We start from the raw sequence: 23688 nt of genomic DNA on the forward strand, positions 1-23688 counted from the left end.
GGCGCGGGCTGGCGCGCGCTCGAGGCGGCCAATCACGGGGCCGGGCTCAGCGCGGAGCGCCCTCTACCCCCGTCCCCACGTTCCCAACTCTCGGCCGCCGCTCGCCGGGCGGGCGGCGCAGGGCCGCGCCTGTTCTTCGCCTCACGGCCGCGGGAGGAGGGAGCTGCCGGGCGCCGTGGGCTCTCAGCGATGCGGGTATGAAGCGAGCGGGCCCGCGGGCAGCCGGCAGGGACAGCGCCGCTGCGCTTGGCCGGGTCCCCGCTCCCGGTGCCGGAGCCGCGAGGCCGCCCCCGGCGCGCCGCCCCTTTCCCCGCAGAGTGGCGGGCGCTGCAGCCAATCCGAGGCGGTGGCGCTGTCAACATCGCGGAGCGCGAGGAGCGGCCACCCAATGAGAGCGCGGGGGCGGGGCTTGGCCTGAGGGGGCTGAGGGGGGGATGCTGGTGCGGGGACGGGACCGTGGAGGGGCCGCGCCGAGTGAGGGCTGACATGTGAGGGGCCGGGGGCCAGCGGGCGGAGCGCGGTGCTTGTGAGCGGACTGGGCGCGCACCGAGCCGGGGAGGGGTCACGGACTGAGGGGAGGCCGCCCTGAGGGGACAGACGTGGCGAGAGGGGTCCCTGCGGGCACTGAGCCCTCGGGGCCCGGGCGGCTCCTGAGGCCATCCTGGGGCGCTGCACCCCGGGACTCGTTGTGGCTTCTGGGGGTCCCTCAAGGCCCGCGGGCAGGTGGGGCCTGGCGGGGCACTGAGGAGCCTTGTCCCCGCTGTGGGATCCCCTGTCCCCGCTCTGGGATCCCCTGTCCCCGCTCTGGGATCCCCTGTCCCCGCTCTGGGATCTGCAGGGATCCCTGAGGAAGGAGTGGGTCTGGCTCAGGAGCGATGCAGAACCTCACGGGCTCTGCGTTGGTGTTTGCATCGACATCAGCTCCGATATTTCTGAGTTAAAAACACCTCGCTTGTTGTTTTTTTGTTTTTCCCAACCGTGGCCTAGTAAGGACCGTGCTGTGCTGTGGGCTCGATGGATGACAGCGCTCCCGCAGCACAGTTAGAGCTCGCTGATATTTTTTTAATCGAGAACAGACTCTAATGATGTTATGAAACGAGCCTGTGTCACGGCTAAGTCCCACCCATTTGCTGTGCTGCTGAGATAGGCCACCCATGATTCCATCCTGGGGATTCGGGGCTGATTTCGATGCTCCAGTGACATTCCCAGCCTCAGCTCTAGCTGTCACCTTAGCACCTCCAAGTTTTGACTTCTGACCTCTAGAAAAAGAAGAAAGCCGTGGTTTTTTTCTTCTTTTCTTTATGCCAAGAAGCTCTGCCAGAGGGATGTGTGTGTGTGTGATAACTTCCTTCCAATTCTGGCATTTTTCAGAGAAGACAGTGAATGAGTACCCAAAAGACATTTCTGCTAAAGCCAGGCAGGCTCCAGTAAAACAGGGAAAAATAAGGGCAGTTAAAATAGTTAAAATTCCTAAAATAGGACAATTGTCCATTAGTTTCCTTCTGGTGAAAATATTTGATACTTCTGAAACTGTTAGAGATCTACATCCAAGAATTTGCAAATAATGAAAACCTGAATCTGTCAAACCCACCAGCCTGTCTTGGTAAGCCCTGTAAAGAGGAATGGATGTGCTTTTGGAGGTCTTCTGCTTCTTTAAGGCAGCAGGAATTTATTCTTAGCATTATCAGACTATCAAGATGTTACTTCTTAATGTCTCTTTTTACTCTGAATCCATAAAATGATCATAAGGTTTTTCTTCAGTGTTAGAACACTGAATTCACCAGGGTGAAGAATATGCTGAAATAAGCCCTATATAAGAACTGATTAATTAACGTATTTCAGGGGTTTTCTTAGTGAAACTGTGCAAACTGAAGAATATTTTAATCTCTCTACGGCCTCTCTGCTTTGAGTACTGTAAGTCTGTGGCCCAAGTATTGTGTATTTATTTATTTATGATGCTTTCAGTTAGCTAGCTGCTGTTTTAACCACTGTGGGATTCCTGTTCTACTCCTTTTTTGTTGTTTTATTAATTGGTCAGAAATGGAGCTCCATTTCAAAGTTTTCTGATTTTATATTACATAGTAACAATGAAAGGAGTGATCTCTGAATAAAGTGAGCCAAATATTCCACACAGAAATGGCAGAATTGTTTGGGTTAGACCCAAGTCTAGCTCAGTTGGTCTCAGTTTTATCATTTTTGGTGAGTGTGTTTCTTCCAGTGAAGGTTCAGATCCTCAATCATATCTAAATGCATCAATAATAGGAGATTTCACACCTTGCACAAGGTCTGTGGAGCCCCAGATTTAAAAAAAAAAACAAAAAACAACCAGACCCCAACAACAACACAGTTTTACCTGGAATATTTTGCATTCATTTTGCATTTATCTTTTCCAGCCCAGCCTGGATGTGTTTGGAATCTCTGGGATGTGTGGGAGGCCCAGCAGGCACAAGGCTGCCTGGGCAGCACCTGTTTGCAGGGTGGCACAGGACAAGGGAGGGAGCCTGCCTTGGGATATTTGCACTTTCTGGGGTGCTTTGGCTGACACAACTGTCTCTTGTTTCTTCCCACAATGAAGTGAAATGTTTTTTTAAAGAAGAAAGGTGATGCTTATTTCTCTCTGTTTTCAGGGTAATGCCATACTTGGGACTAAGATATGGAAAGCAGAGATGTGGTGAATTCTGGACAAGAAACTCTTTCATCCTGTGCAGACTCTGATGTCAGAAGCACACACAGCTCTGTCTGTAACTTGAATTCTAGCAGGTAATGTGCTGAAGGAATCACTAACAAATACTTTCATTATTTTGGTTCTGCTTAGTTAGCATGCCTTCAGTAATATTGGTATTAAAGTGAAATTTTTATGTGACCATGATGAGAACCCTAATGCAAATTGAGTGTCTAATTCTCTTCTGGCAGTCTGGCATGTGTAGTGTGTTGTTTGGGCCACTGTGTTGCACACCTGACACAATAAATAATTGAACTGTTTTTCTTTGTGTTTCATTAGAAGTTCTTCATCCAATCCCAATGGAGTTTCTGGTTACTCAGGGAATACCAGGTCCTCATTAAAACCTGGCTCTGTGGAGCTGCTGGCCTCCTTTATGCAAGATATCCAGAACATTGGACATGCTGACTCAGAAATCGTGAGGAACTGTGAGGTATTTGATATTCAAGTTTATTTCTAAAAATTAATTAATTTATTAATGTATTTGCTTTGCATTTTGGAAGACAAATCTAATGATACAATTCGGCAGCAAGATCTGTGTTTATTCTTAATGATGGGACAGATCCTTTTACAATAAATGAACTAATCACCTGGCTGGATTTTACTGCAGTTTTATCTTAGTGTTCTACAATAATTTGTCTTTATATATTGGTGTTTTATAATATGGATCTGAACATTTTTTCCCAAAGTTACAATAAAGATAGCAAGTTTTTGGACTGAAAATTTCAACCATTAGAACTGTATCACATCAGACTGGTCTGCAGTGATCCTAGAATTTAGAATTTTTTTTTCTAAAAGTGGTTCTGTTTTGCTTGACTTAATGATATAATCCATTTGTAAAGATGTGTAAAGAGTAGTTTGTTTCAGATTTAAACCAGTGCAAAAATAATAATGTTGTTTCAATGAACTAATTCTCCTAAACACTTTTCTGATGCGTTTTGTCCTTTTGTATTTTAAATTTTATCATTATTTTAAGTGATCACAAGGAACATCAGTTTTCCACACCATGGGCTTGTTCTTGCAGATTTTTGAGCTTCCTGGCTGGGATCCATCCAAGTGTGTGTTGACAGATGCTTAATTTGGGTTCTCTTTAACACCTCCAGGAACAGAATATTGATGTCTGTGTCCCGTGTCCTGTGCTTCAAGCACCAGGCTCCAGAAACATTAGCACTAAATAGTTTTTAAACATCAGATGTTGCCATGTTTCAGGAATGCTGTGTATCTGATTTGTTTAAAGATTATCTCTGATTTCCATGACATGATTATGCATCATGGCCTTTAGCTGGATTGCTGAGGGGAGGAGTTTCTTACTGAAGTGGATGGACAGAAGGGTGTTTAATTCTCAGTTTTAGAATTGCTTATAATTAATGGAACTGGAATCAACCTTTCCAGAATTTGACTGTTCTCTGCTGGCAGCTGCTCCTACTTTTAGCTTCCATTGATTGGCATGGTGGGGGCTGAATGTTCTGTGGGGTGGGCAACCACAGTGCTGTTACTCAACTTTCTATTATGTCAACAGCCAAGGATAGGATTGCTGAACCATTTGTAGCCTGAGAAAAAGGCAAGAGGTGCAATATTTCTGTGCTTTAATTATTTTACTTTGTGATTTAATAGACAAGGTGGCTACAGCTACTGAGACTGGTAGAAAAACAATGCCAGCAGCAAATAAATGCCCAGCAAGAGCAGTTCCACCATCAAATCCAGGTAAGCAATGACTGTTCATGGAGCTAGATAAGGCTGAATGATTTTTTTTCTCCAATTCTTCACTCCTCCAAAACAATGCAGAGAGGCAGTTAATGGAAGTGGATCATTGGAGTGCTGTTTAAAGGATGCATATTTGAGACAGCCTTGGCTAATTAACAATTAACTGTTAGGAACCATTTCAGGAGTGATTTGTGGATTATTTTGTTTTCACAAACATTTGGTTCAGAATGCTCACATGATGATGGGATTTTGTAGGTACAATATTTTTATTAACTGTTAGACTGCATAATTTCTGATTTTGAGACAATTCAGCTTTTTTTTCATTTAAAAAATGTTATACAATTTATCATCCCCTCCTCCAGAGAGTATATAGCCCAGGAAAACCATCCCTGTAATAGCTGAACACCTATTTCACCTTCAGTGGAACAGTTTCCTTTCTGAGAATGAAAAATAACCCATGTGAAGGTTCATGTGTTTGCTGAACCCTATTTATCCATTAGAACAGAAGAAATGTGTATGTATATATAACAGACAGAAATACTATAAATATATAATGCTTAATATCTTCATCATTTTGGTTGCTGTTTTTCCCTTCCCTTTCCTGATGCCCTCCACACTAGTAGTAATCAGCAGTTCCTGATCTGAATTACCAAGAGGTACTGTCCTTTTATCCTGTTTCTCCTGCCTCACCTTCCCCCCTCCTCCCATCTTGTTATTTTTGTGTCTCCTTACCCTTGTTTTCCCTTCCTCTTACTGTAGTGGTTTGATTCACTTGTTGCTGATCATAGTCTTTACTAATCCATTGTGTTGGCTTTGCTGGTTTTTGTCTTTTTTTTAATAGGAAAGGCTACCTCTGGAAGAGCTGAGGGTGTGGTGTCAGCAGGACTCACTGCAGGGCTTGCCACACTAAACACAAAATCAACAGCTGCAAATGAGTTGTGTGAATGCATTAAATCAAATAGATGGAGCTATTCCAAACTTACACTGGTGTGCCAGTGGCATAGTGAGAACACTGAAACACAGGCAGCTCAACACATGCTAGTGAGAGTAATAAAAGGGCACAATAATAATAATAATAATAATCTACTTTTTGTGGTAGAAAAACAAGGTGCTGCATCAGCACTGACATGACTCTGAGAAAAGGTTTGCTCCATGCTGGGTTCCAAGACCAAGTGTGCTTATAAAAATCTCCATGTGAGAATAGGGATGAAAAGACCTTGAGTTCCTTTTTGGAATCAGTGGGGTCAGCCCTTGCCTTGTGTGATCTGTACCATGAAAGGTGACTGTGCCAGGGACAAGTTGTCACCAGCTATGGATCATCCCAAGATCAGACTTTATCAAAGAGATTTTAAAAACAAAATTACAATCCCAAAAGTGTAGAAAGCACATCTTATTTTTTCCCATTTTTTAAATTTGTAACTAAATGCAATTTAATTGGAGTAGGAGCCTTTCACTTTTCCTGCACAGGGTATTAATGGCAAAGATTAAATGTCAGCAGTGAATCTGATCTTTCCCCCACTCCAGTTCTGTTCTTTCCCTTCTGTTCTCCCTTCCCTACCTTCCTGACAGTTGGATCACAGAATTAAAATACAAATGATTGCTGCAGTCATGATTGAAATCATTAGCAGAACACAAAACTTTGTAGTGGAAGGAAACTTCATCCCAAGTGTTTTGTTTGTTATTTTTGGCAGAGAAAGGCTGAACTGAAATTCAATTGTTTGTTCTATTGCAAGTTAATCAGAATTATTTCTTACTTTGAGAGAATAAATCATTTTTGTTCAATTTGTGCTCTCCAGTTGCTATTCACATGTGAGTAATGTACTGTAATTCTGTGAAAAAACATGAGTTCCATGTTCTTAAAATTATTGCAAGTTTTTTTTCTTCTTTCTTTCCTGAGGGAATTAGTTTGAAAAATATTCTTGAAAACAACTCTGTGCTGTGTCTTGTCACGAGCAGGAGTTGTGTGCTGCTGCAGTTCAGTAATCTCACTTGAACTCTTCAGAAGTGCTGGCCACAGGCACAAATGTGAGATCTTTTCACAGCCCTTGGCAAAAGCATTAATTATTTCTCAGAGCTGTTTCAGTATTGCCAGTGCACAACTGTAAAACTTAGAACTTAAAAAAATTGCTTAGCTAATGTACTGAAATAAGTCCTGTCAGTGTAAGTGACTGTTAAATCTTGTGGGCCAGTTATGGGGTTGCTCCACTCCACCAGCCACCAAAACAATCAAAAGATAGAACTTTGTACCATGTGAACCTAATAATATCTAAATTGGGTTTTTTAAAGTCCAGTTTCATGCAATAATCTTGCAGAGGTACATTATTCCTATTCTCATAACAGAGTAATGGTTAATACTTCCATTAAAGCATCCTTGCAATCTTTAAACATGTATATCCAAGTGAAACAGTGTTTCAGACTGAAATTTAGCCAAACACTTGCATAGTTTGTATTTCTTTAGCTGGTCGGTGTGTAACTGTAGTTCTGAGGGCAATTAGTGGATACATTCATGCATGTTTTTTACATGAATAAATGACAGCTGGGACTCGTAATTCACTGCATGGAATTCAGGATTGTTCCCATGGACATTTTACTGTTATGCACAGTATGTATTTATCTACTTTATGCATGAGATGTCTGCACATGAAAACTGGGAGTTTACAGAATAAATACTCTAATAACACCAAGCTTGGGGTAGGGATGTGATTTCTGGCAGGATCTCATGGGAATTGTGCCTTTCCCTCCGTGCAGCTGATTCAGGATGAGATTAAGCAGCTGGTGAGGTTGCAGAGCAGCAGGAGCCGGGCTTTGCTCACCTTCCCCTCCCTGCCCAGCCCCATGGGGATGCACTCAGAGGCGTTTGAGGAGCAGGACAGCCTGGTGAGCCAGCTGAGAGCCAGCGAAGGGGAAGCACAGCCTGACACCTCGGAGGGGCAGCAGGAATGTGCGGGCAGCGAGGGCTCCATGAACAGCGGCTACGGCTCCCTGTCCACGGCCGAGCTGAGCCCTGCCCAGCCCGGCTGCACCGAGCAGCGCCCCCGCCCAGCAGGGCTGCACGGGGATCCACACAGCTCCCAAAATAAAACAGAACTTTCAGCAAAAATAACAGAGGAAAATCGTGCTTTGGGAAGGAGTGATTTAGTTTTCCCCGCTGGGTTTGAACATAAAGCTGATGAAGATCAACGTGGGAAAAAACCCAGGTAAGTGATAAACTTTCCAAATATGTTAATTTATTACAGACAAGCCCCATTCTGTAAAAGCTGAGTTGAATAGAACCTCTTGATGTTCTGCTGCTTGATAGATAAATATATTTATTTAGCCTGATGTTTCTGAATGATGCAGGTCTGCATCTCCAGTGTTTAGCTCTTGTAGATATATTTTTGGGAAATACTTTAAGATGTGTGTGTGTGTTTTCTTTCAGTAAATCTTTGACATCATGGGCACAAAAGTTGAAACAAACCCAACCAAAAAGAGTAACTGCAGATGAAGTATTTGTCAACTCTATGCAAGAAAATGAGAGAATGAAGACATTGCCACTTGAGAATGTAAGTCTCTCTTTATTTCATTGTTTTTCTAATGCTATTCTTGTAACTGGTACATTTTCAGAGTTACAGCATGTTGTCATTCAGCATACAATTTCCTATTTTAAGCCTTTGAGTTCCCATTCACATATTTAAATTTGTGTGAGCAAAATTTACTTCCTGGATTATTCCATACTCAGGCACAGAGCTATTTTGGCTTATTTTATTAACTACCTAATTTTTGTCTTAACACCTCCCTGAGTGGCACATGTTCCCTCCTTGAAGAGATAATGGCCACACTCAGCTGAGGCTTCAGGTCCTGTAATTTTTGAAGGTTCTTTGATTTCAGCTGGTGATTCCTCTTCTGGCACACAGGATTCTTTGTGTGTTAAGGTATTATCCACTTTGCTCAGGACAAAAACACAGGCACATGTCTGAGGAAACAGCAGTTTAATTATGTGCTTTAGCTTAGTTCCACTTTTGGCTGTGATTACCCTCAATATAAATTCTATAGGTTTAGTTCATGCTGTACAATTGTGTTTAATCTCTTTGCTTAAAAAGACTGCAATGCAATTTTTAAACATTTTACCCTTGCTTTTTTTTTTTTACCCTTGTGATTTTCCTTCTGAATTTTTGCCATTGTATTTTTAGACAAACCTTACTGATGCTGCTTTGCCACCATACACTTTTTACCTCAACCAACCCAAGGAAAGTCCAAATTCCATAGTGTCAGAAGCTTCAGGTACAGTTAATTTCTTGTACTTCAATTCCCTTTCTTTTGAATTCTCATTTTTAAAACTCTTGCTGGAATGCATCTCCAATAACTTCAGGGAGGTGAGGAGGATTTAAGCACTGACAAGCTTTGCTATAGCATTAATTCTGCTTTTTGCTCCTGTTTTCAAACTGATGGCAGCTCCTGTGTATTGCTGCTGGCAGATGTAGGACATGCAGCAGTTGGCATTTTTTTTCTAAATTTCTCAGCATTTCAAAGCTAAACTTTGTGTTTAAAACTGTTTCATAATGGAATTACTGTTAATATCATGGTAGGATATCAAATATTAGCTCAATGGTGTGGTAATTACAGGGGGTAACAGAGGCAGAATTCCTTTAAGCCAAGGGCAAGATTCAATAATTGTGTAAATAGAGAAGAACAAAATAATGTAATGTATAAAATGGTGATTCTTTAGTTTTGGGGGGAGGGTTGCTTTTTTGTGTTTTGGTAAGGATTGGCTTTGTTTTTTTTGGGGTGTATGTGAGGGGTGGTTGGTGGTGGATTTGCATGGGTTTGGGGGTTGTGGTTTTTTTGTTTTTTCTTTTTATCAAAGCCAGACAACTAATTCACATATTTTGATCATAACAGGGTGGATTCATTTCAGTAACAAACAGGGGCACAGAGATGCAGCCCTGCAAACTGTGTATAATTATTGCTTCTTCACAAGCCACTGAGAGGGACACATTTAAGAAATTGAAGTGGGATTGAGGCTGTGTCTGTTCCTCTTGTGCCATCCCTCTTAGTCCTGGTAGTTTGTCTTTGCATGATACAGAGTGCTGCACAAACTGAAGAGTTTGTAACATGCCTGGGATTATTCCTTGGGTGGTGCCAGTTTGAAGTGCTATACTGGAATCATTAGAAATACAACTGTGGTAAATGAGGGTTTGCCCCTTGAACACCAAATCTGTGTTTTGACTGATTTGTAGCTTTTTTTGCTGGTTCTTTGGGATGTGAGACTGATTATGTTGCCTGTGCTTTGCATTGATATTTTGGTAACTCCTGGCCCAGTAACAAATGCTCTAATGACATCCTTAAGCAGTAGATGCAAATAGCTAATACAGCATTCTTGTTACTGACAAAATAACATTTTACTAATGGATTTTGGATTCCTGTTCTACAGCTGCAAGCTTGAAATCTGTAGCTTTAATTTTCTTTTGATATTTTTTCTTATCAGGACTTTCATACTGGAAGTTAGATGAAAAGGAGATGTATCACACTTTACCAGAGAATTTCAGAAGTGATTTGCCTGATGTTTTCTCCACAAAAGTATCACCAGTTCAGGTAAACTTTGTACATGTTTAAAAGTTGTCATGTAGTTGCTTTTTGTCTTTGCTGGTTGCCTGTGATGGAGAGAACCAACCCTCCAGAAGTTGCATTCTCAGTGAGAACTCTTCTGTTATCTCAGTCTCTTGTACCCTGGCTCTCCATTATCCTCTACCCCACTAACCTCACTTGGAATTTGCTGACCTTTTGTCAAACTGTGTATAGGAGATGAGAACTCACTAACTAATATGTTAAAGTGTAAAAACCCTTTTTTAGCTGGGTGCATTGAATAAAGCTGCCTGTTCTGAGCTGCTGTATTAGCTAAACCCACCCAGAACTTGCTTATCTCTATTGGGGGTGGTGGATTGTGTTCAGAAAAAATAACATAGCAATTTTGCCTGTTGAAGTTGTCTTCTGCTGATGAAATGAAGTTGTCATCACTGAAGGATATTTATCATAAAAGACAAAGGGAAAACAAGCAGATGCCAGACCAGAGTTTTATGCCTCCTTCCCAGCCCAGTCACCCACCAGAGGTAACATCAATTTCTTTACTTCACCGATCAGTTGAGGATATGTTGGGCTGGTTTCACATGGCTTGGGCCCTGCTGCCACCTCCAGTGTTATGCTGGAACAGCAGTTTGAGCAGCCCAGGGATGAAGCAGCTTGGGAAAGGATCCAGCTTGAAAGAACCTGTAAGAACAGCTGAGCAGAGAAGCACCTTGGCTGCACAACCTTGAGGATGCTGCAGGGACGGATCCGCTGCTGCTGGGGCTGCAGCTGCTGAGCTGCACGTGGAGCTGCAGGGGCAGGGTTCTCCCACTGCTTCCACAGGACAAGTTCATTCCACCCATGAAACAACAGGCACAGGTCGTTGAAATGTTTCTTTATCATGTATTTTTTTATACAGCTCTCAGTCCTGTAGGTAACCCAGTAACAGTGGCTGCTGTGTGACTGTGTTGTTTAGGTAATTGGTGAAGTGCTTTTGTAACCCTGCAAAGTTATTGTTTCAACTCACAGACATCATAGTCCTTCAGGTTGCATAACTGACATTTCAGAGGTTTTCTAGAAAGCTACAGATCTTGGATATGTCCTTTATTAATGGAAACTTAGAAGTTGCAGTTGTTTGGAATGTGCATTGTCATTTCAGTGTTAAAGGTGCCTTCATTTTATTTGTCACTTCCAAACGATTGTAATAATATTCAGTGTAATACCTGCAGTATGTTGTATGGTTTACTGATGCCTTTAGATAAATTTTGTTCTTGTAGATGGAGTTAAATCACAATTTTTTTAGCATTGTAACTTATTTCCTAGATCCTGACGTTGGACCCAACCCTGCATATGAAACCAGGCCAGCAGAACCAGAACTGTTTTTTCAATTCTTCTGAAGACTCTACTCCCTTTTCTCCAGACTCTATGGCAGAGCCTGGATTTCCAAGTCATTGTGACACAGACTCTTTTTCACAGACAAGTCATTCATCTCAGTTAGATGATTCTCCAACACAGCCTGCCAGCAGCAGAGCTGTGCACTTGGACCTGTGGAGAAATCACCCACTCCAGAGTGAAAACAGGGCCAGCTCTCCCTTCCCAGGGGCATACAGGGATGCTAACAGTGATCATTCAGTCAACACTGAGGAGGAAGAGACACTGACTCTAACTCCATCTTCTGTTACTCAGTGTGCTGACAACAGTTTGCCAGATTACAGCCTTTCAGTGGCATCTGTTGAAGATCCTGTGGTAATGTCAAAGTAAGTAATTTTTTTCTTTTTTAAAAGTCAAAAGTTTGGTGCTTTCATGAAAGGAATGAAACAACAGTAGTAAACCAAACAAAATATGTGAGTTCTCTTGGTCATGTTTTATTTTATACATAAAAATAAAAATACATCCTTCCCTCATAGGCTGTGTGAGGGAGTTCATTTAGGCAGAGAATTTCAAAGTTCTGGAGGGGGGTTTATTTTCCTCTTCAGAATTAAATGCAGAGAAACACAGAATATACTGTGCTTAGGAAAAATAAATATCCTCCACTCACTGTTGAAGCTCTGATTTGCACATGGACAAGCAGACAGGGCATTCCATGTATGAGGACTTGTAAAAAAGTAAAGCTTTATGTTATGTTATATATTATTTGTACATAATAATGATAATATCTACCTCCATTAATGAAGACTTCTCTGCCTTAGATGACAAATCTGTCTTTGCTTTAGCTTGAATGCAAATAGAATTTTGTAAGAGGCATTTATATGCTGAGTTCATTATGTGCAAGTGAATCCAGCAGTGCATGGTCATGTAGATGGCTGGAATTTTTAAAAATTCTTATGTTAAAATAGGATTAGGCAGAACCTGAGGGAAAAACACGCTCGACACATTGCTGACCTACGAGCTTACTATGACTCTGAGATCCAGAGCTTAAAACAGCAGCTGGAGTCAAGCCATAGAACTGCTGCATCTCAGGACCTGAAGAAAATCAATCAAAGCCTTGCTGACAGGTACTGTTTGTCCTTCTTGTCTTTCTCTTTACATGGTGCTCTTTATATTTTAAAGGCTGAGGATCCTTGTTTGGAATATCTTGAACAGTTTATGTTCAGTTCTGAAGATTTCCTGCATCTATGATACCAACATTTCCCTGTTAAATATAAATTCTGCATTATGCAATGCAGTTGCTCAGTTGTGGCTGCCCCATCCCTGTTGAAGGGGCTGGTCAGGGCCCTGAGCTGCCTCATCTTGTGGAATAATCCCTGCTCATGGCAGAGGGGTTGGAACTGGATGAGCTTTAAGGTCCCTTCCAACTCAAACTATTCCATGTTTCTGTGAAGTTCAGTTCACTATTGTTAGGCAGTGAATGTGGTGTTTGGACCACAGTTCTTGTTTCACCTGTTTTTCTCTGGAGCCCAGTGCAAGCTTTCCTCAGGACTGGCTGGCAGGCAGAGTACTCCTGAGCAATTTGTAATGGAATGGTTTGTGTTGGAAGATTGTGCTGGTGAACATCATCCTGCTGTACCTTCCATGGCACAAGCACAGGTGAACTCAGTCCTGAGTTCATTGACTTTACCCTGGAGTCTGTGTGCCCCATTATCTACAGCTTGAGTGTTTGCTGCACAGAGAATATTGATGTGATTTCTGTATCATTATTGCCAGTTAAAGCACATATTGCAAATTTAGACAGCTGAAATACTGCACTAAATTTGTGTGTTCCCAGTTTCCTTCTCAGCCCAGGCCACCACAGCTCTTCTGAGCAGAGACATTGCAGGGACTGAAAAATGTGGGAGGAGATCACAGGCTGAGCACCAAAATTCATGGGGATGCTTGAGGAAGGAAAAAAAAGCTATAAAATGTAGATTTATTATCTGAAAATTCCAAGAAATTGGTGTAATCTCTATGTTCTAAATAGGTGTGAGCAGTTGGATGCAGCTCTGAATGAAGCAAGTGCTCGCATAAAAGCCCTTGAAAATAAGAATAATCTGCTAGAAAAGCAAGTGGTAAGTATATGTTCTTAAATCAAGTTACTTTTCAAGTAAAAGGGTAAAAGAATGAACTTTTCCATTAATAAGCTGATCAGTGTTTTCATATTTACCTTTTTATTTTTAACCTTTCAACCTTTCCCTTAATATCAGCCCACATTACACAGTGACTTTCCTACCTGAGTTTCTTAGGATTCCCTACTTGAATCATCATCACTTTTGCTCATGAATGTTTTTCCAGGTTAGCAGGGATCAAACAAAGTCTGAGACTGAAATACTGTGATGTGCTTGTCATGTTCCTCTAAATTTTCTTAATTAATTTATTTTGTTTTAATTACTTTCTTATTAGAGCTGTGATAAAAGAAATGTTACTTATGCTGGGGCAAAAATACTCTCTAGGTATATTTGCAGTTTTTCTGTTTGCTTGTGCATAAATTAATGCATAGCTGCATTTATTAGTCAAAAACCAGGACAATCTGTCATGAAAGATGAGCACTTTGTCACCTGCAGAGACGAATTCCACCTTCTTTTGACATTTTTCTGTGCTGGGAAGTAAGTCAGTCAGATGGATTGGAGGCCTCACCTCTAGATGTTTAAAATCCTGTAAAATAAATATATTTTTGTTCATGTACAAGTGTACCTTTGTTTTCTGTGGAGGTGATTTTAAGGTAATTCTTTAAACTGAAATAATCTACCAGAGAATAAGAATGTTTTAAACATTCTAAGGAATGTTTTGTGTCCTCCAGGCAGATTGGAGAGATCGTTTCTACTCCGTCAGTGACAATTCCAAAGCGCTGCAGGAGCGGCTGGAGGAAATGCGCACAAGCCACAAGGAGAAGGACAACACCATCAGCCGCCTGAGATCCAGGCTCAGGGAGCTGGAGGAGGCTTGTGAGAAGTTGTCTTACAAGTTAACTGACAATACAAACACAAGGCTCCAGGAAGAAAACAAAATGTTTCAAAATGTGAGTGAGAAAAATGGCTGGTGGTGTTGGCAGGGGTATGACAGCAAATCCCCGAGTTTACAACTGGAGAGGCACAACAGGAAAACAGAAATTCCTCAGCTGATTCCTCACTAGGCTGGGTGTTGGGGGGCACTGTGGACTGAAAGATATTTTGAAACAGTTATCTAAAGCAGCAAGTGTGTACTTGATGTGGTAACCCTTGCAACAGTCTCAGGAATTGTATCACTCTAAGTCAAAGATATTACATTAAATTATTTTAGGAAGTAATTTTTCCTCTCAAGCTTTTTGGAGATGGACTAAACTTTTCCTATCTCATCCTAACTTGCTAAAACTGGTCATTGTGTAGGATTTTAGACTGAATCAAAGGAATTGTTTATGTGATTCTTCAGGAAGAGCTTTATGGAATGTTAAAATGGACTGGCAGAATGGGTATTAGCTGGAGAAGCTACTTCATGCTTTAACTTCTTTTTTACAATTGAAATTTCAAAGTCACTTTTAAAGTCACTGAGGAATTTTACTGGTTCATTCATTCAGTTTCTTTAGAGACAAATTGAAAATTAGAAATACATTCTGTAAGTAGCTCTGTCCCCTCTTGTCCTGTCTATAACTTTTTGTTCCAATTAGAAGATGATAAGAAGAACTTAACAAATACTATTAAAGTACATTTTGTATCCCCTGTAGTGCTTCTGCATGTGTTAGCCAAGCTGTTGAGATGATTTTACAGCAGCCAACAAAACTGTTAATTGACTGTGGTCTCATTGTGGGTTGGTGTTCTTTTGTTTTGTTTCAGCTTTTAGGGGAATACGAGTCCCTTGGAAAAGAACATGAAAGAGTCAAGGTAGGCACACAGTGGATAATTAAAAACCCAAACATGCAAATTTTGTGATAATATTCCATGGAATTAGCTGAATTAACTTAAATATTTTGTAAAAGCTCAAACAGAAAGATCCATATTTATTTTTACTGATAACTTCTTCATAGTGTTAGAGGGAAAAGGAAAGAAACTAGAATCTGTTATTCCATAGACAGCAAAAATCCTGCAAAGTCAAAGCTGAAGAAATTTAAGGGACTCTTTGAAATAGGAAGGTGTAATTGATGTATTGTTTTCAAGACTGATGTGGAGTTATTTGGGTTTTATTTAATGCACTTCTGTAGTTTCTGGGCTTTTTACATTTTTCTTTGTGTCCTTGTAGGATACATTAAATACAACTGAAAACAAATTGCTTGATGCAAACACAGAGATTTCTGATTTGAAAAGGTAACTGTGAAACTTGTTATTGTTTTAACAATATGAAATATAAACTGGGGCCTAAACTTCTACTCCCAGAGTGTGAGGGCTGTAGATCTTTCAAGTTTAATTACATTTTATAAAACATTTCGTGTTGCTTCATGCTACTGATACAAATGAAAAATCTGATTAATTTAGGATATGCATTTTTTTCTACTTCCTCTACTTCCTCAGCAGTGTCACCTGGTCCTGTCTTTCTGACCAGATTACCTGATTTATTTGACTTCAAATTCAAATACATATTTCTATCCATATTTGGATAGAGATGCACAGACAGAAATGCAGCCGTTGCTCTTGTTCTCCTGCTTCATCCAGAATATCTGAATAAAAATGAGTAAAACTCTTAAGAAATGTGATGTGTCTTTTATGCCATTTAAATCATCTCATAATGCATCTTTTGAAGGACAATTTTAAAACTTGAAGCTCAGCTCAAGCAGGTGGAACATGAAAATGCTCTGAAACTTCGCCATATAAGTGAAAATCGTTTAAGAACCTCTTGTGCCAAGTAAGTGACCATTCAGACATGGAAACAATGTGTTTTGGAATAGCTTTTAACATGTTTTGGCTAAAAATGGATCAAGATGAGGTCAGTCTATGGGCTGAACTGGATTAAACACATGTGATGTAATTCAGAGATTGGGTGTGCCAAGGAATTATTAAACCCAAATAAAAACTCTGGCTGATGAATCTCTGACTTGGCAAACTGTCCCTGCTCTTCCCAATGAGTGTTTGCTTGAATTCCCATTCTCCACAAAGATCTTGGGGATACAGTCTGATAGTCCAGTGGAACACTGGAGGTTTTCTTTGTGTGTCATTGGTTTGAAAGGCTGATTCCTGCTTAGTGTGGCTCTAAATAAAGTTTGTACAGCTGACCTGAGAAGAGAGTGCAAGTCCTGGTTCCAGTTCAAAACTCTGGTGTGAATTGGGAATTTATGTCGAAGAAATTCAAGTTGATCTGTGCTCTGGTTTTGTTTGTTTGAGGGGTTTTTTTTTTATGTTTTAAAGACCTGAAAGGATTTGTCCCCCTCTGGTTTTTATTGCTCAGGCCTGTTCAGTGTCTGTCCCATTTCAGCACAGATGCTGTGCAGCCCAGAATGACCAAAAATGGGATTTGGGGATGTCCATTGGGATGTATTGAACAGGAGCATCTTGAGGAGATTGGAATTTTGATGATTACAAAGACAGAAATAATTTATGTATTAATATATTAGGGACAGATTTCTCTTACAATATTTATGAACCAGACCCTTCAACAATGAACAGAAAAAAGAAGGACATGGCAGATCATGTTCATCAGGGAGTGGGGATGTAAGAAGCAATATGGATTTAAAATTTAATCTGTCCCTTACTGATCCCAGAGGCTCAAGGAAAGCCTCATTCCAATTGAATGCCCAGCAGGATAGATTTACAGAATGGTGCCTATAGTTCATAGCTTGGGTAAACAAGACCCTTTTTTCCTAATTATCTGCTTTCCTGTGTACAGAAATCACATTTTTCTTTTGATAGCTCAAGATAATGATATAGTAATTGATGCTTGTTAGTTGATATTTGTCACTCTTGGGTCATCAGTGCTGGCTTTTCCTTGGTTTTTTTTGTTTTTTATTTTTCTAATAATTGCTGTCCAAAGGAAAGCTGGGATCAGATGCTCTGAACTACTGCAGTAATCTCCTCCAAATGTTTTCATTTAATTAGTTGAGATCTACTTGCAACCCAAACCTGGGTCTGAGTAAGCAGCATTAAATTACAGGAGGATCTTTGTGGAGCTTTGCATTCTGAGCATATTGTGTAATTTAGACTGAAACCTCAACATATGTTTTTTTTTTTCCCCCAAATATTCTATTTTTACTTTACAAGCTTGTTTTAAGAAGCAGGTTTTTTTTCCCACAGTAGTTACAAATTTATTGTATATTTGTTTCTGTTATTGGAATAAATAACAGGTTTTTCTTAAAAAGCAAAACAGAAACAAACAAAATAAAAACAAACTCCAAAGCCTTTCATAATTTTGAAGCTTTTTATTCCCACAGCAAGTTGGGAACTCCTGATGTCAGCAGGAGAAAGTGGTTGATACCAGGAGCTGAATATTCCATTTTCACTGGGCAGCCTTTGGAGGGCCAAGAAAGCCCCAAAGACAACAGGCTGGAAGAAACCTATATTCCTTCTAGGTGAGTTTCTGAAATCTGAACTAAACTAAAATCTGAACCAAATTTCACCATGGTTTTGTTTATTGTTGTCATATATGGCTATATGAAATAAAATAAAAAACTTTATCTTCTTTTTCCTTCCATCACCTCACATTCTTTAAGGCACAATTCTCCTCCTGAGAAAGACTCCTCCCAGGAAGATTCTTCAACAAACACAACAGAAAAGAAAGAAAATGAGATGTCAGAAGCACCAATTATAAAAGCCTTTAGAGAACTTGAAGAAGGAAAAATATTTAAAGATTGGGGTACACAGACAGAAAAAGAAGATGCACCAGCTAGTAACTTTTATTTTTATATTCCTGAACGTGTCTTTACTGGCTTTTCTTTGTTTGCATGTCTTTTGGCTTTGATATTCTCAGCATGCAACTCCACCAGGCTTCAGTGGTGGGATAAAAATGGTTTTAGCATGCAAACTTGTGGGGCTCTCCTAAGAAAATTTAAAGTTAAATATCCAAGTGATTTGTTTAGAACAGAGGGAATGCAGAGATTGTTGCTAGGTCTCAAGCTGAAGACTAGTTAATATCCCCTTTCCTAAGAATATCTCAGTATTTATAAACAGTTAATGGAGTCCTAACAAAGCTCTGGCTGCTCTACATCCATTTTAGTTTCCATGGTGTTGTGTGGGAATGGAATTGAGGAAGTGGGACTGCCCTGAGCTGTTGTAACAATGCTGATTTAAGAAAGACTCTGTTTTCTCTAAAAGCTTGTGTTCTGGGCCTCAGGCAGGTCCTTCAGCCTTTCCCAAAAGATGCTTTTGTCCTGATTTCCACTGTTTCTCTGTTAAACAGTGTTACTCAGCATCATTTCTCCCTCACACACTGCAAAGATCCTTTTGCATGAGTTAAACTGTTCCATGAGTAGGAAGAGAGACTTGAGCAGAGCAGCACAAATGCTTTGATGTGAGGGAGAAAAGCTCAGGTCAGGGGAATGTTTGTGAGTTCTTGTGTTGAAAAAGATTGAATCTATAACAGCTTTTTTTTTTTTTCATTAGAACCATCAACTCGACGTCAGACTGTTGGGTTTGTTGAAACTTCTTTGGTTGCAAACAGATCTCCAGAGAAAGGAAGAGACCAGCACAGACCCAAACGGTTCAGCTCCCCCTCTGGCCAGAGGTCATCGTCCCTTCCTCCTGCTAACAGGAAATCCAACACTCCCAGTCAGTGCTTTTCTCAGCTTTGCTTTGTGTTGCTCAAAAAGTAGAATCACATCATGAAAGGCTGCTCTAGAAGATGGGAAAATAGGGACAGGATATCTGCATTGTTCTGACAGTCTGAAAAAAACCCATGTCTGTAATCACAGAATATGTGAGAGTTCTAAGTTTATTTTCATTTTCCCATGTTGTGATGCACTTTTCATTTAATTTAGATAAACATGTAGACAGCTTTGAAGAGCATTCTTTTAAGCTGTAAGCACATGAGTGGGAGGTACTACACTGGGGAGTCTGAGGTAGATAAACACACTTTGTCTTTTGCAGCAAGAAGAGAGATCATGCTGGCACCAGTGTCTGTGACATACAGCCCAAAACGATCTCCAAAAGAAAACCTCTCTCCAGGATTTAGCCATTTGCTCAGCAGAAATGAAAACACAGTGACAAGGTATGAGTCTGGTGAATGCAGTTGTGTTCTGATCATTTTTAGAGCAGCAGGATGTTTATCCAGGAGAAGGCTGCTGTTTCTTGCTCATTAAATGTCCTTGGAAATGAGTCGTGAAGATTTCTGAATATGAAGCTAAGTTGTGTTTTTTAAAAACTGGCAAGGAAAATCTAGAATTATTGAACAGGATTTAGAAGACTTACAGTCTTCCTCTAGAGAAAAAATTGTTTATTCAACCAAAAGGTGAAAAAATAGAAAATAATGTATTGCTTGATACATGACTTCTAACAAGTAATTGCTGTGTGCTTCCTGCTCTGTAGATTTGATATACTTCTAGATGACCTGGAAACTGGTGCTACTTCTACTTTACAGCACAATAATCCAAGGAAAAGGCTCCAGTTTCACTCACTAGATGATGTAGAAGGTAATCTGTCAAAGTGGAGGGAAACTGTTCTTTATTTTTGTACCACAATTCTTTCCACTGTGTTAACAGCTGCTTAACTAGAAAGCTGACTCTTTACTCAGTGATGCCCAACTTTTAAAAATCCTCTAAATCTTGCCTTATTCCTGTAGCCAGAGAAATCCTGTTCATACAGTCTTTTATTTTTATGCATGTGTGTGCACACAGTGGAACAAGAGAAATAATTAAATTGAGGAAGAAGGGCAGTACATTTCCCTGTGCTTAACTCAGTTATCCAATGCATATCTTAGTGGGGTCTATATTAAGATACACACACTGAGTCATACTAATAAAATTCTATTGCTAAACATTGCATTATGGACAGCAAAGAGTAACTAATAAAACCAGTTGTTTCAGATTTTTTGAAATGATTGATCTTTTCTCATTTCAGTTAATCCTTGTCACAATATTCTGCTTTTTGTTTTATCCATGCTCTTATTTAGACTGGTGTTTGCATGACAACCAGTCAGCTTGGTGATATTTAGAAATGTACCAGTAAAAGTAATTCCTAATTAGTACAACACAGGAATCTGGTTGTTAACCAAAAAATATGCTGTGTTTCAAAGATCACTTGAAAGATGACCCACACAAATGTTTTGAATTCCTTTGGGAAGCTGTTCAAGGCAAGTGGCTGAGGCTTTGCTCATCCCTCTCCTCAGTTCATGCACTGCCAAAACCACACTGCTGCTGCTGTGATTAGTTTCTTTTTCTGTCCTGTGTAACCATTTCCCAGATAATTACAAAACAAATAAAAAGACCCCTCTTCTGTTGATAGGAAGGCAGCATTCAGGTGTCAGACACAGCTCCTGCACTGAATCTGTCAGTAATGGAATGAAGAAAGCAGCAGCTTGGGAGGAGAGGAGCCAGAGATACGAGGCAGAGCCATCAGCTTGTGAGGAGGACTTCAAGTACACAGCAAGGATTACAACTCTGGCTGAAACAGAGAGGCTTTTTGATGAGCTGACTCACGAAAAGCAACAGGCAAAGATTATTTTTGTTTTCAAGTTGTGACAAATCGTAATTGTTGTATGAGAGGTGAGGGATGGAACCATTTCTCCATGGAATGCATGGCTGAAATTCATGCACAAGCCCAGTGTCACATCAGGAATGTGTCATTATCCTTGCCTGCTCTCCTTGCAGTCCCTCCCTGTCCCTAAATTCATTAGAGTCACTGGAACACAAACACAGTGTGGGTGGGGGTTGGCACAGTCTCAGGGTGTTAAAGAACAAAACACTACATCTGCCTGTAATCCATACACCTCACCTCTCCTGTAAGAGGAGTTAGGGAGCTCATATGGGCTCTTGAAACTAATTTACAGCTGAAGTGTTTTCTGTTATTAGATTGAGGCTGCACTGAGCCGAATCCCTTGTTCTGGTGGAAGAATGACCTTGCAAGCCAGACTAAATCAGGTGAAAAAGCTTCTCTGTATTACTGCTCTCTTTTGTGCTTCCACAATGGAGAATACATCATGCAGAGGAAAGATCCTCTGGGTAGTAAGTGTGATTAGTCTGTGGGGGTTTTTTTTATGTTATGGTTTTATATTATTTAATAATTTTATTTTTTGTACATGAGATGCATTTTGCTAAATTACTGCAAAAATCTTGTGCTAATGTGAGAGGGAGGTAAAGGCAGTGCATTAACAAAATGCAGTGACTATGAAATAGATCCCTGAAGCTGCAGAGAGCATGTTGTGCTGTAGGAGAAATTGAAAAGTTTAGTGTTTGTTTGTGTCCCTGAAAGTACAAAGAAGAAAGTAAGAAGGTAAAAATAACTGGTTTAGGTGGAATACAGGGAAGTGCTTTCTGTGGAAAACTCTGCAGACTCTTTTAATAAAAACAAGTCTTAAATTTGTCTTTTAGAGGTCTCTGCAAAGCCTCCAACTTCAGCATTTCCTGAATTGTAATCCCAGGGTGTGTTATCAATTTATCAATATGAAATTAAAAGTGCAGCCCAGTAAATCAATACTGCCACTCACTGCAGTGATCAGCTGTTTCCTAAATATGCCTCCCTAATTATCCTGTCCTAATTCTTACCAGGTTTCTCTCATGGAGTTTTGTAAGTCATGTGATAAAAAATACAAATATATAAAAATAACATGACGAGTTTGTAGGTCTGGCTCTGGTTTTTGAGTGAGAACAATGCTCCTAAGGCCTCAAAAAGGATTCCAGGAACATAGGAATGATTGCAGTTTGCTAATTTTAGAAGGAGGATTGGATTTTATGATATATTATTAATGCTTTTTGTTCTTTCTTTTAACTCTTCCTTTTAGGAAGCCCTGGAAGATCGTTTGGAAAGAATTAATAGAGATTTGGGGTTAATAAGAATGACTCTGAAAAGATTTCATGTTTTGAGAACCTCTGCAAATCTCTGACAGTTCTCTTGACTGCAAATATACTTTTTTTTTTTTTGCACTAATATATAAGGATGCACTCAGTAAATGCAAAGCATTTTGTATTTTTATAAACCCTGAAAAGTAATTTTGCAACCATGTTACCCTTTACAAACAGCAATATTTTGTACTTCAAACAGCCACCTCTATTTTAAACGTATTTTTGTTACACCTGAGAAATCAATGTTTATCCTGTATTGTAATATTTTTAGAAATATTAATTATTTTTAAATAGTGATATTCAATTTATAATAAGAAATTAAAAGGCAGCTTGTTTTCAGAAAAAATGGTAGTGTTACCCTTTTGCACTTGGTTTTCCTCCACCATTTTATAAATATTTATGGTGTGATGTAAATATTAGCCAAGAGGAGATTTTGGACTTTAATACAAAAAGGAACATGAGTTACTTGTGTTGAAGAGAACCTCTGTTCTGTGGTAAATCCTTTTAATTTAAACCTTTAACATGGGTGTTTCTGATTGTGACAGAACTGTGAGCAATACTTGCACTGTGGCTGGCTGGGGCAGGAAAATCCCTCTGTGATTTATCTGATGTCTCCCAGCAGTCACAGTGAGGGGTTTTTGATACTGTGAGTACCAGGATTCACCTGAACAACTCCACTCCAGGACTGGAACTCCTTTCCTGAAGTTACTGGTTCCATGTGCCAGACTGGGTTTCATGCCAGTGTTCTGTTTGTGTACATTTCATGTATTTGTGAACATAAACAATTGTTTTTCTCGGTGAAAAAAACCACATATTTGCCAGTTGTCATATTGTTGCTGTCCAACATTGATATTTTGGTTTGTATTTTAATATTAAATAAATGTTTAATTAGATTCTTTCCTCCTGCCCAAGTACAGTAATAGGCTCTGGGATATTACATCAGTGATAATGTAGGTTTTAATCATATTGTGTGTTTCAAATTCTGTCCTTGTTCAAGATGTTTAGCCACCAATGATGTGATTACAGGGCCAGAATAGCTGTCATAAAGGAAGCTTGAGAAGGTCTGATTCTAAAATTAGAGTGCTGTGGTTTAAGATATTTGATGTAGAACTGTCCAACCCATGCATGATCTTTTCAAAAATTCTGTTGTTTTTGCAACCCCTTCTGCCCTGTGGGTGCTTCCAGTGCCAGATCAGAGCTGGGGAGAAGTCAAGGGTGGAAATTTCTAATTTTCCCCTTTACTCTAAAAGGCAGAAATTGAGTCTGAATGCTTGGAGAGGATTTGCCCCAATGTGTTTCCAGTCTCCACAAAGAGATGTACAATTCTGGTGCCATTCCGTGTTCTTACTGGTGGTTTTTACTTTGAAGGGATGGAGAGGGGGGAAAAAAGAATCTTTACTTCTCTGCTTAGCTCTATTCA

At 40.1% G+C, this 23688-nt stretch overlaps 1 protein-coding gene across 10 annotated transcripts; it reads left to right on the forward strand.

The window, feature by feature from the left end:
* The first annotated feature begins 75 nt into the window (after positions 1-75).
* On the forward strand, positions 76-23161 carry MPHOSPH9 (M-phase phosphoprotein 9). 10 transcript variants are annotated; one of them, XM_033075690.2, is made up of 24 exons: positions 78-195; positions 2628-2760; positions 3002-3152; positions 4334-4423; positions 7172-7620; positions 7842-7965; positions 8593-8683; positions 9888-9994; positions 10384-10509; positions 11288-11721; positions 12301-12459; positions 13362-13449; positions 14178-14396; positions 15187-15234; positions 15590-15654; positions 16088-16189; positions 17709-17846; positions 17988-18163; positions 18877-19041; positions 19360-19480; positions 19798-19901; positions 20713-20918; positions 21279-21347; positions 22208-23161. In XM_033075690.2, the coding sequence occupies exons 2-24, from the start codon at positions 2654-2656 to the stop codon at positions 22307-22309; spliced, it is 3441 nt and encodes a 1146-aa protein (XP_032931581.1). In that variant the 5' UTR covers positions 78-195; positions 2628-2653; the 3' UTR covers positions 22310-23161. The 10 variants fall into 10 exon arrangements, with proteins under 10 accessions (XP_042635761.1, XP_032931590.1, XP_032931581.1 ...); XM_033075691.2 differs by lacking the exon at positions 78-195 and adding an exon at positions 430-488; XM_033075692.2 differs by lacking the exon at positions 78-195 and adding an exon at positions 459-526.
* Positions 23162-23688: the final 527 nt, after the last annotated feature.

This window comes from Catharus ustulatus, chromosome 18, assembly GCF_009819885.2.
Source record: "Catharus ustulatus isolate bCatUst1 chromosome 18, bCatUst1.pri.v2, whole genome shotgun sequence".
In the NCBI taxonomy this organism is placed as follows: domain Eukaryota; kingdom Metazoa; phylum Chordata; class Aves; order Passeriformes; family Turdidae; genus Catharus; species Catharus ustulatus.